This window comes from Condylura cristata, unplaced genomic scaffold (assembly GCF_000260355.1).
Source record: "Condylura cristata isolate star-nosed mole 26May11 unplaced genomic scaffold, ConCri1.0 scaffold00029, whole genome shotgun sequence".
Lineage (NCBI taxonomy): Eukaryota > Metazoa > Chordata > Mammalia > Eulipotyphla > Talpidae > Condylura > Condylura cristata.
The window spans coordinates 10,229,112-10,241,542 of record NW_004567130.1 but is presented as its reverse complement, the minus strand read 5'-3'; the positions used below and the strand labels follow the sequence as shown (position 1 = coordinate 10,241,542).

The 12,431-nt window shown below is 40.6% G+C and overlaps 1 protein-coding gene across 2 annotated transcripts in view; it reads left to right on the top strand.

The window, feature by feature from the left end:
* EIF4ENIF1 (eukaryotic translation initiation factor 4E nuclear import factor 1) overlaps positions 1-12,128 on the top strand; it is a 44,583-nt gene extending 32,455 nt beyond the window's left edge. For both annotated transcript variants that reach the window (XM_004690930.2, XM_012731054.1), the window contains exons 10-19: positions 90-322; positions 3,099-3,170; positions 3,614-3,794; positions 4,693-4,772; positions 5,093-5,232; positions 7,608-7,692; positions 8,936-9,068; positions 9,999-10,343; positions 10,640-10,804; positions 11,349-12,128. In XM_004690930.2, the coding sequence (XP_004690987.1) occupies positions 90-322; positions 3,099-3,170; positions 3,614-3,794; positions 4,693-4,772; positions 5,093-5,232; positions 7,608-7,692; positions 8,936-9,068; positions 9,999-10,343; positions 10,640-10,804; positions 11,349-11,590 (1,676 nt within the window). In that variant the 3' untranslated portion in view covers positions 11,591-12,128. The remainder of the gene's footprint in view (positions 1-89; positions 323-3,098; positions 3,171-3,613; positions 3,795-4,692; positions 4,773-5,092; positions 5,233-7,607; positions 7,693-8,935; positions 9,069-9,998; positions 10,344-10,639; positions 10,805-11,348) is intronic.
* The last annotated feature ends 303 nt before the right edge of the window (positions 12,129-12,431 follow it).

Here is a 12,431-nt window from a genome sequence, read left to right as displayed (position 1 = left end):
GTGAAAGTATTTTCAACTTAACTATGATGATTGTGAAAGAATTCCTACCAAATGTTTTTTATTTAATTTGTGTGTTCTCAAACTTTCAGCACATTCAGGAGTTGTGCTTTCAGTGGAAGAGGTAGAAGCAGGACTCAAGGGTTTGAAGGTGGACCAGCAAGTGAAGAATTCAACTCCCTTCATGGCAGAACACTTAGAGGAGACTCTGAGTGCTGTAACAAACAACCGACAGCTGAAAAAAGATGGAGATATGACTGCGTTCAACAAGCTTGTGAGCACCATGAAGGCAAGTGGAACTTTGCCTACTCAGCCCAAAGTCAGTGTAAGTATTTGGCAAAAGCCCTGGCCTCTTTTCTATAATAAATGAATTTTTAAAATACTGTTCTGAATAAGCTCAAAATTCTTTAGTAGTCATTTGTAGTTAGTTGATGCTTTTTTTTTTTTTTAAGTTTTTTGTTATTGCTTATATTTGTTACTAAAAAAATGGTTTTATGTATTGTGGGTGATGATGTAAAGATTGGAAGATTCAGCTATAACTTAAGTCACTACTAAAAAAAGGTTAAAGCACAGCACTATGAAACTAACTACAGCCACCTCATCACGAGTTTAATCCCCAGCCAGGAAGGTAACTCACATGGCACAGCAGACCTTTATTGTCTTACCCTGTGCTTCGTCAGTCAGCCTGTTCTGCTCCCCACTCTGTGTCTAGTGAATCTTCTCACCAACTGCCTGTACCCCAGTTCTGTGTACATAAATAAATCTTTTTTAAAACAAAAATAAAAGGTATAAAAATCCTATTGGCATGAATTGCAGAGAAAGGTGGTTCAGATACTTAAAATAACTTACCATATTTTACCATTTTTTTTTTAAAGATTTATTTATTTATTTGTGCATACAGAACTGGGGTACAGACCAGAGGCTCAGGGGCGGTGAGAGGCTTCACCAGAGACAGAGTGGGGAGCAGAACAGGCAGATTGACAAAGTACACTGCTGAGGGAAGCAGCGGGCGGGTCAGGAGAGGTCTGGCTCGCCATGTGGTCTCCTCCGGGGCAGGCAGCAGGCGGGAATCGAACTCATGCGGAAGTGGCTTCAGATTCTCACTGCTGTGCTTTAACCCGCTGCACCACCAGGGAGGGCCTATTTTACCATTTTTTAATGGTAAACTTTCTTTCCTTTTGTATCTTAATTAGTACAAGATACTTTGCATTACCTGCTTTCTTTACTAGGCAATTTTCAGTTATGTAAGTGATTGGTAAAGTATTTGAGGGAATTTTTGAGCAGTTTCATAGTGTTAATTTAATAGAAAAGCTATGGCTCCAATCTTGTAAAACACCTTTAGGTATGTTTGGCTAGAAGTGACTACATGTCAGGAAGTGCAGGTATGGGGGGGCATACTGTCTTTGTCTTAATGATTAGAGGCTAGGTCTTACGCATGGCCTGCCTGAGTGTCACTGTTGCTATCCCTTGATGGTACAAATAGGGAAAGCTGGGTAAATCTGACTAATAAGTTTACACTAACCCCTAAATTACAGAAAATTGACCAAACTCACTTTTGTCTGATTTTCTCCTAACACCTTCTTGTCTGGGTACTAGAAATTAACCAAGGTAGCAGATGTTTGATTCACTATGCCTTGTACCAAGGGAAAGCAACTGATTTTTGATACTACTTATCTGACCACCAGTTAATGACAGAGATTGTGGCAGAGAGATGACTATGTCTCTGAAAAGGAGCACCTACTTATTTTTAGGTATCTGAACACATTATGCCAGTTACAAGGGAATTATTATGTTCTCTTGTTACTTTTGGGTCTTAGTGATTGGGTGCTGATTACAAAGTGTAGCTTCTTTTAGTGTAAGCTGAGTAAAGAAATGGAAGGGACTATGGAATTCAATAGTTTACAAAATGCTCAACATTTTGTTTCAGGTATGGTTCTAGGGTTTGATATTAACATAGTTGACTACGTGCATTGTGAAGGTGACTGGTTTGATGTTGGGGTTTTGCTCTGAACAATTTATCTAGTTTCAGCCTAAAGAAAAGGAGCCTAAAAACCTGTGTAAAAAGGTGAACGATAGAACTCAAGTTGTTAGGCAAAAAGTAACAAACCAATCTAACCTAGAAAAGATGGCAATAGGGAAATTTCCTACTTGACAAATATCATGTGACAAACACCAGGTGTGTTAACCCAAAATACTATGTATATTACACATACTGTTTTGATGTGCCTCTAGCTGTTCAGCTTCAGTGGTATTGCTTCCTGCTCCAGTTAGGACATGTTGGTTCAATCTAAACTCATGCAAATTAAAGTACAGATTCTATCCTCCAAATATAATAAGCCATGTAATGCAAGGTTTTTGTTAGATGGAATGAAATGATTCTTGAGATCTCTTATTTTAAATCATCGCCAATGAGATGATGAATTCCAAAATCAACAATAAAACCTTGGCAACTCCAACTAAAAGAAAATGTACCAGAGAAATACTTGAGGCAGAGCTAAATGGGCACAAGAATGTACTGGAGTGCAGGAAGTAAGCAAGTAACTGCTGCTACATTCGAAGAAAAGTGGAGGATTTGCATTTTGCCCTGTATATGAGACCAATTTTGGAACAACTTGTTTTATAGTGAAATGAAGTAAATTTGCTGAATTATAACCATTCTGGCCAAACATGCATGTTCTATTGAGCTTTTAAGTGCCGGCTATTATCTGTAAATCTTGATCAAGATAATGGGTAATGAGGTTTGCCTCAAACATTAAAAGCTATAAATTTCCAAAATTTCCTACTTGTGGCTTCCTAAGTGCTCCCCTACTTCACCATTTTTTCCCCTTCTTTTGGTTGCAGTGATAGACACAGTGAAATGGACTAGGGTTACCACAGGAAGGAAAAGACTTGAGAGTCTGGGTGGACTTTGCATGTATATCTTGAAGATTCTTTCCATTCCCTCATCTTTGGAACCTGTATGATGACAATTGAGACAAGTAGATCTGTTACTTTTATTTGGACATCATTCTGCTGTTGTGTCAACTCCATGGAATTTTTAATGCTTTAAGTGTATAAGAAGGTTAAAATTAGTTGGTTTTTGTTTTGTTTTCCTTTTTCAGCGAAACCTTGAAAGCCATTTGCTGTCCCCAGCTGAAGTTCCAGGCCAGCCTGTCCCTAAGAACATCCTACAGGTACTTTTCAGTCTCATATTGGGGCCTCCAAGTCCTGAACAGTAGTCTTCTGAGTGGGCTTTTAATGTAGTGATGCAGCTTTAGGCGTTAGAGAATGATTCATGTTGCCTGGCAATTGAGGATATGAAATCACTGCTGACATGGTTCTGAGGCTGTAATCTCAATGTGGGGGTTAGGAGTTAGCTAAAAGATGACGACAAAGTCATACCTTGATTTCCAATTTGCAGGTTTTTGATTCCAATGACAAGTACATAACCTGTCCTTGAAGCACTAAATTAAAGCAAATGTTTTAACTATTTTGAGAAATGTGTCGCATGTACCTATGCCAGGTCCCTCATTAAATCATCAGGGAGATTCCTCATTGGCTTCCAAAAGTTAATCCACAGTCTCTGGCTAAGAGGAAAAACTAGCTTTGTTCACAAGGATTTGACTCTCTCCCTTAGGAACTTCTGGGTCCACCAGTTCAGAGACCTGCTTCTTCCAATCTTCTGAGTGGCCTTATGGGGAGCTTGGAGTCTACATCTTTATTGGCCCAAAGAGCACCCTCACCTCCCTTGTCACAGGTGTTTCAGACACGAGCAGCCTCAGCAGACTACCTTCGTCCTAGAATCCCATCGCCAATTGGTAAATGTGACTGCATAGATGGACTGTTTTCTCCCTCCCCAACAAATGTTATATTTATTCCCTAGAACTAGGGACAAAGTCTTTTCCTTGGGGTCCTTGAAGAGTTTCAGAGAATTTACTATTTTAACATGGGTTTATTATTTATTATACTTAGAGAGGAGAGTACAAATCTGGAAGATAGTTTCTTATCCAAATTGCCCGTTAGAGTAGTAAGTTTACATTATGGGTTTGGATTTCTTCTTTCTCCTGAGATTGATCTAAATTGGTTCTGACTCTTTTAGTCCTCTTCATGTTGAGAATTCAATCCAAAGACATTAATTTGACTTCCTAACTTTCCTTACAGAGGAGTGATGCCCTGTTTCTAATGAAGCTGGTACACAGTCAACTGTGAGGTCTTGTGGCTAATTAGAATGAGAATGGAAGGAGCTCTTTCAGAAATCTGTCCTAACCACGTGTTTTACAGAATTTTTTTGTAGTGTTCCTGCCACCCTGGACCACTTAGGCTTCTGGCCAGTCTGGGTCCTGCCTGTCATATCTGAAAAGGAAGTTTTTGTAATTTCCTTCTACTATTAGTGAGCTAGAATGGAAAGAACCTCCAGGAGGTTCTTTGGTACAAGCTGACATGGTGATAATGAGCTGGAATCGTTGGCTAGAAAAGCTCACCTCTTACAAATAGAGGTCACACGCTGAAAGCTTGTGGAGAAGATGGATATATATCAACATTTTAGGCAATTATTAAATGCTCTGATTGCGGTCCATATAGCCCACTGTGGGAACAGGAGTCAGTACTCCTTTAAGAATGGCGTCTTGCTAGGAGGAGTACACACAAGTGATAACAACTCTCTAGTGAGTGATTGCTCTCTTTACACGCACTGATAGCTGTTAACTCTTCCAACAGGTTTCACGCCAGGACCACAGCAACTTCTCGGAGACCCATTCCAAGGCATGCGCAAGCCCATGAGCCCTGTCACAGCCCAGGTCTGGCTAAACTCCTCCCCAGACTCAATCGGTTGCTTGATTTCTGCTTACTCTTTCTTGCGGATGGGAATTGTTACTATGTTTGGAAGTGTTTTTAAGCTATAATTCAAACTCAGTGCTGAACAGTTAAAGTATACTTAGTTAAAATCCTAGTAAGTAGATAGCAGCACATTTAAGTCAGGTTTGCAGTATATAATTTCACCCAGCTGCTGCTTGCTTAAGCATAACTTAAGATATATAACAAGACAAGACCTTTGGAGAAAGTGCATTGACTGTCCTCTTTCCTCTGCTGATCTTCCCCTACCACTTTGGCTCAGCAGATGAGCCAGCTAGAACTGCAGCAGGCAGCTCTGGAGGGGCTGGCCCTACCACATGACCTTGCAGTGCCAGCAACAAACTTCTACCAGCCTGGTTTTGGCAAACCACAAATGGACAGAACCCGAGATGGATTCAGAAACCGGTATGTTATAAATCCTATTCTTGTATTTGCGAATTAATTTTTTCTGATGAGCAAATTAGTTAGCCACACACTGAGAGGTTATACAGTATAAAGAATTCTATCTCTATGTGTTATTAGAACAGGAAATATACTTGGATTCTACTGCAGGCACATAGACTTCATCCTAAATGATTTTTGATTTAAAGGATTAATTTTTACAAAAGTAAATAGCATAGTTCCTTATTTATGAGCTGATGAAAAACAAAACACCTGTCTTCCTCCCCAACAGATTCCCTAAGTTATCAGACTCTTCCTTGGTTTGGGTTTGTTGAACAAGTGTGTGTTAGTCAGAGCTGATGGGCTTGTTGGCCAAAACTACTAACAAATGATTACTTACTTCACTCTCCTCCTGGAAAGGAGTCTAACCATAAGTGGGAAGTGGCAAAATTATTGTAAAATAAGGCCTTTCAGAAAAGTTTATTATAAGGCAGACTCTCTTGGTAACTACACAGAAGCTCTGTGCCCTTTCTCAATGTCCCCTTTCCACATCAGCAGTCAGCACTGTCTGGTCTTTAAAACAAACACTGCCTTCATTTTTTTAGTTTTATCACCAAAATATCTCTCTCTGATCACTGTTTTTTAGTCCTGATAGTATTTGGTAGTAAGAAATTTTTATGTTTTGATGTGATTTTTAAAATTGCTATATCAGTGCCTCAATGTCCTGTTTCATCTGGGTGACACGTTTCAAAAGACATTGAGAATAAGTGACTTTCAGTGCATCCCATCTGTAGTAGTTCTTGGTGTAAGTAGATCTCAGAACTCATCTCCTGAACTCCTTCCACTGGATTTCGCTCTAAAGCAAAATATATTCTTTAATATTTACCAGTGTGATTTGTTGACTTTAAAATCACTTTTACTGTCCAGAATTTTATTTGCTCTTAGCTACATTTTATAGATATAAACACAGGTTTTTAAAATGTGACTTACTCCAAACTAGCAAGTAGAACCTAAGTATCAGTGGAACTTTCATGTTTTAGATCAAAGGTCCACCTCTCAGGCTCTCCCTGAACATCCTGTACACTGTTGGGCCCCTCAGTAGGCATGCCTTTCACCTTGTCTTGCTTTATTTTTTTATTTTACTTACCATCTTCTAGCATACTCTTCTTTTGTCAGCCTGCCCATAGTACTCCATCCTGCAACCACAAGAATGAAGTGAGCCAGAGATTATTTTGTCTGTTTTGTTTACTGCTATATCCCCAGCATCTAAAACCCTATCAAGCACATAGAAAGTGCTCACAGGTGTTTTCCAAAGGAAGTTATGCAGAACCCGCTAGTTTAGGATTTACCTCTTAAACACTTGTATTCTGACTCCCCACATTGTCATTCAGTCTCAGTGTGGCAGCATTAGGGCTTACCTCATATACACTGGAAATGGGTTCTATTCTCAGCTGCTTATTATTCTGAAATAAAAATTTCAGAACACTGTCTATACCTAGCACTTTTTGTCCTTTTGTATTACAAGGTCTGATGTGACTGAAATGCAGTGACACATTCCTTAGACAGCTAACATATTTTTCTTAGCCTGCCTACATCTTCATCAACCACTCTGTTTCTTCTGTTAACAGGGAGAATTAGTAGAATGTCTATGGGGAGAGGAAAGTCTGTTCTTTTTAACTTGGAAGGCCTGGGATCAACCTTGAATATAGACGAGGATTGACTGGGAATGCTGCTTGTAATTGGGTCTGAAAATACTGAAACTTTCAGCTCTCTATTTAATATGGCCCTATATCTCATAGAACATCAGTTCTCTGTCCAGGACTGTGCTAATCAGTGTTACTTTCTGTTCTCTGGAGCATGGATGGGCCCACAGAACAAAGGCACTCCCTAGCTTACCTCACTGATAAAGAATACAGATAACCATACACCAGCCCTGTATAACTCTACATTCCCAAGGCTGTCTCGAGTCCCTGTACCTGTTACTTCTACCTGAATATTTTTCCTCCATTTTGTAGTTTCTCATTCACCACGTCTGATTTAACCACTTCCTTCCCAGGGTTTTCCCAAAATTCCTTTCACATGAACATGCCTGACATTGCTTCTGCTTTTCATTTTCTCATTATATTTATTGGTACCTAACATCTACATGCCTTGGTTTGCCCTAGGTTAGTGTCTATCCAATTAGATGAAAGTTACTACAAATCCCAGGACTACGTTTAAGCTTTTGTCTTCTTTCAGAACTTAGCTTGTAGTTTTGCATGTTAAACACTTATTAAATGTTCAGAAAATTGGATAAGGGAAATAGGGTGTTAAGTTCCTAGGCTGTTTAAGTGATTGTGGTTTTAGGACTTGGGGTCTGTACACCGTAGCATTCACACTGATACTTGGTTCATTCACAGGCAACAGCGAGTGACCAAGTCACCAGCACCAGTGCATCGAGGGAATTCCTCTTCCCCTGCCCCTGCAGCATCCATCACAAGCATGGTCAGTGGCCTTTGCCTTCGTGAATGACTCCTAGGTTTCTCCTTGTTTGTGCCTAAGTTGTTCCATTGTGTGTCCCAAAATGTCCATGAGTGTTTTCCACAGAAATAATTGCATTAAGTCTATCATACCTTACCTTTTCAGAACACAATCTAACTCAGGCTTCTAGTGAAGCCTTTATTACATAGGGGGAAAGTGTGCCCAGATGATAGGTGGGTATGGGCCAGAGTGCACAAAGGAATGTGTAGTATGGTCAGGTGACAAACAGTTGGAAATGGAAGTTGAAGAGGACAAGGGTAAAAGACAGAAGGTAATGTGGGTGGGATGACTCTGCGGTAGTCACACATTCAGAATCAGGTCTTAGTATTATGAATTAAGACTGGGATAGAAGTTTGCTTATTTATGGTTACAAGTATAATTTTACAACTGACTCATATACCAACCAGCCTTTTATTTTTTTATTTTTATTTATTTTTTAATTTCATTTCCCTACAGACCTTTATCACTAATCAGGGCTGACAGACAAGGGAAAAAACTGTTCCTGGGTATTTCAGGATTCCAATGGATCTTTGTACTAAGCACTTTGAAGGCACAGGGTCTAGAAGCTTTTCTTTCCATAATTCATGTTTCTCCTGTCATCAGGGGTTTGGAATTTTTAGTTACAAGTATTATATAAAATCATGAAAGTGGAAATAGTGAAGAGATGGGAACAAATGACCACAAATCTGAGTCCTAGTGGCTGAAGAGACTATCAAATTATTGTAAACCTTCTGGTAACCAAATTAAGGAGGAAAATATTAGGTATATGGAATAATCTAGGTTCTGAGGTTGTTTCTAAAATGTCCTTTATAAAATGGAAGGACTATTACTCCAGGGTATTCTCTAGCCATGTTCTTCCCCTCTTCCCAGCCTAACCCAAGGCTAGGGAATGGCTGAAGCAGAGACTGCATAAGCAGGTCCTCATGACCACAGACACAGGTAGGTTCTCTATGTGCTAACTACCTTTGCAAGAGCTAAGTCTAGGTTGAGTTGTGAATAAGGGACATGCCTTTAGCACAACCACCTGTTTGACCCATTGTTTCTTTTCCTTCGGCAGCTAGAGACCTGAGCAGTGGAATTGGCCTCTGCTACCATGTAGCCAGTAAAGAGGGACTCGAGCTTATTGACTAGTTTGGCCAGTTAATCCTGACTTGATTAACGAAAGGCATTCAGGAAATGTGCTAATGTTAATTGTTCTTCTCTGCAGCTTTCACCCTCTTTTACCCCTACCTCAGTGATACGTAAAATGTATGAGAGCAAAGAGAAAAGCAAGGAAGAACCAGCACCTGGAAAAGCAGCTATGGGTGAAAATAAAGAGGACACTCAGAAGGCCAGTGAAGGTACTGATGAGTTGTTGAGAGAGTCATTACTCAAAAAATGTAATAGAGAGCACAGACCTGAATAGTAGCCATACTAATGTGAGTCTCTGCAAAATCCTAGCAAGACTTGTGGCTGCTCTGGACCACAGTTCTGTTTGACAAGTGAGAAGGGTTGGGTCAGCTCAGTCACTTAACCCCTAGAAATGCAACCAATCATAGTGATATAAGTGCTACTAGGATTAATATTTATTTAGATTAAGGTCATTATTTATGCTTGAGCTGAATTTATTAGTATATTTATTTGATACATTCACATATTCAGCTAGTTTTACTACTGAAAGGTTCTCCAGTCTGTGGAGGTTAAATGCCTAGCAAAATCTGTGCAAATGAGTTAAGGGGCACATGACAGGCTTTTAGGAACTGTACAGTTGGGATTATGAAGGTCATGGCAGAGATTCTAACAAACTAGGGTTTACACAGGTTTAGAGTATTGGTTGGTGCTTTTAGCCTGTGAGAAAGCTTCTGAACAAAATTGAGAAAATCCCGTTGGTGCTACTAGAAAGGCAGGTTAGAAGCAAGGTGCCCAGTTTGAGTTGGATCACCCAATCAGTAAAGACTAGGCTCCCCTGCCTGTGGTTAATCCTAAATTTTGAAGGATTAGAAGAATACAGACATTGGGGGTTTTTAAGTAATTTATAACTTCAGAGCCCCAGCAAGAGTGGGAAAGTTGGGGACTAGTTTCCAGCTCCACCCCTAATGATCCCAGTGACCTTAATTGAGCCTAATGATAAAGCAAACATTAGTCCCTACAGTGCAGTCCTCCAAATGTGTTGAGGGGACCAAATAAGGGTTGTAAACTTTCTAAGAAATGAGATTTACTGAATGGATCATTGGGAGGACAAATGTCTGAGAGAAGTTTACCAATAACAAAATATTTGTCTGGATCTTTAGAGACTCTCCTGTCACCCAACTCTGTGCCCAATGCTGATCGAGATTCTTCTCCAACTACAAATCCCAAATTGTCAACATTGCAGCGGTCTTCATGTTCAACCCCACTATCCCAGACCAGCCGTTACACCAAAGAACAAGATTACCGACCTAAAGCAACTGGGAGAAAAACACCCACTTTGGTCTCCCCAGTTCCTGGAACACCTTTTCTCCGCCCTGTCCACCAAGTTCCCCTCGTCCCCCATGTCCCAATCGTTCGGCCTGCTCACCAGCTTCACCCAGGGTTGGTCCAAAGGATGCTGGCCCAGGGAGTCCATCCACAGCATCTTCCAAATTTACTCCAAGCTGGTGAGTTTCTGACCTGTGTGAGTCCTGGCAGGACAATAGTTGCTAGCGCTGATGAAAAACTATACTGTGGAAGGCTTCCGTCCCTAAAGAGTTTACTAGATTTTTCCATCAAATTGATGGGCAGTGGGTCTAATCCAACCTATCCCATAGTCCATTAACAAATTAGGAACCTAAGATTGACATTTTTCATTCTTAAAAAAATTTGTATCAACAAAACTATGTAGTCAAAACCAGAAAATTTCTAGGAAACTTAAGATTACATCTCATCGGTTTTTTGTTGTTTTTATGCTCTTCAGGTATGCTTCCTCCTGGGATGGATCTGACTCATTTACAGGGTCTGTCTGGTCCAATCCTGGGTCAACCGTTTTACCCTTTACCTGCCACTAGTCACCCTCTCCTAAACCCTCGTTCTGGAACACCTCTGCATCTGGCAATGATGCAACAGCAATTACAGCGCTCAGGTAGGTGCAGGAATGTGATAGGTAATTTAGAGCTGGGCTGAAATGGCTTAAAGCTTTTTGACCAGTTTGAGCAGAAGGATGAATTGACAGTGATAGTTCCGTCTTTATAACCTTATCACTGTCTTGCTACAATAAATTAATCAGACTAGGATGAGATGAACCAGCCTCTGGGATTTCTGTATTTATAGTGGGAGAAGCAAGTGTGCTCTGGCTTTTTTGTCCTTGTTTGGAGAAGAGGCTGAGAATCCTGCAACAAAAGTTCAGCACAGGGACTGCCCAGAGGAGATACCTTTTTCCCAGTTAAGTATTAGTGCTCCTGTGATGTGACTGCTTGCTTTCTGAGGTAGTAATCACATCATCTAGGATGGGTTCTCAGTGTGAATAGCTTCAAGGTACATCTTCTAGCACTGCAAAGGAGTTTCCTAATGAAGACTTTACTAAATCATCTGGTAAAGAATTGTTTGGGATTTTATGAGCTAAGGTCTGAATGAAGCAGGACCTATTTTCACCTTCAGGTTATGAATAATCCTTCCTTATCCCACAGTTCTTCATCCTCCAGGCTCTGGTTCCCAGGCAGCAGCTGTCAGCATTCAGACAACCCCTCAAAATGTGCCCAGCCGGTCAAGCCTGCCCCACATGCACTCACAGCTGGAACATCGCCCCAGTCAGAGGAGCAGCTCCCCGGTGGGCCTAGCCAAATGGTTCGGCTCAGATGTGCTACAGCAGCCCCTGCCCTCCATGCCTGCCAAAGTCATCAGTGTAGATGAATTGGAATACCGACAGTGAAGCAGGACTGGTGGGCTCACCTAATCCTGGACCTATGGTGGTACCCCAGTCAGGACTCTGCTTCCTCTTTGTGGGATAGTTTGGGGCTTTTACTTTGGAGCACTCTGCAAGGGTTCAGCCCCCTGGCGCGGTCCACATTATGAAGGAAGCTGGAAAGCTCTTCACCAACTGAATGGAGCCCTCATGGTCTGAAAACAGGATGTGCACAGTGTTGCCAATCCTGGAAAGTCTGTTGTGGTTTCTTGGGTTTTTTTTTTTTTTTTTTTTTTGTAAAATATGTGAATGAAGTGTTGGTGTCTTCACCAAGAGGTGGCACCTAAGGGTTCTGAGGAAATAAATGTATAGACCCTTATGTACAGACCTGTGTATAAACAACTTTTGTATATACATATAGGATAGCTTTTTTGAACTTATACAGCTGTACATAAAAGTAGCTATTAGTTAAGCCCGTGTCAACAGTTTGAACTTTTTCACTTGTACATTGGGGACTTTCTCTTTTGGTTGATTAAAGTTGCATATGCTAAGTGGGTGAACAGAGCGAATGATATTGTTGGCTTATTTCTTCCTGTGCCCCTTTTTGTTTCCAGCTGAGCCATGAGGCTCCATAGTTTTTAGGGAAATGAAGTTTTAATTTTTCTATAAAACCGACAGAACTGAACTGTCTTATTTAGGAGGAAGCTATGGCCTTCTTTTTTGAGCCTCTACTGGACCAGTTTCGACTGGGCTGCCCTATAGATAAACAGATTATAGTGTATAAATTTCTAAGATTACCTAATAGTTTACCAGGTGGGGTTAATCTTTTATATAGCAGTTTCTCCCAAACCCACAAACTGGGGCAAAA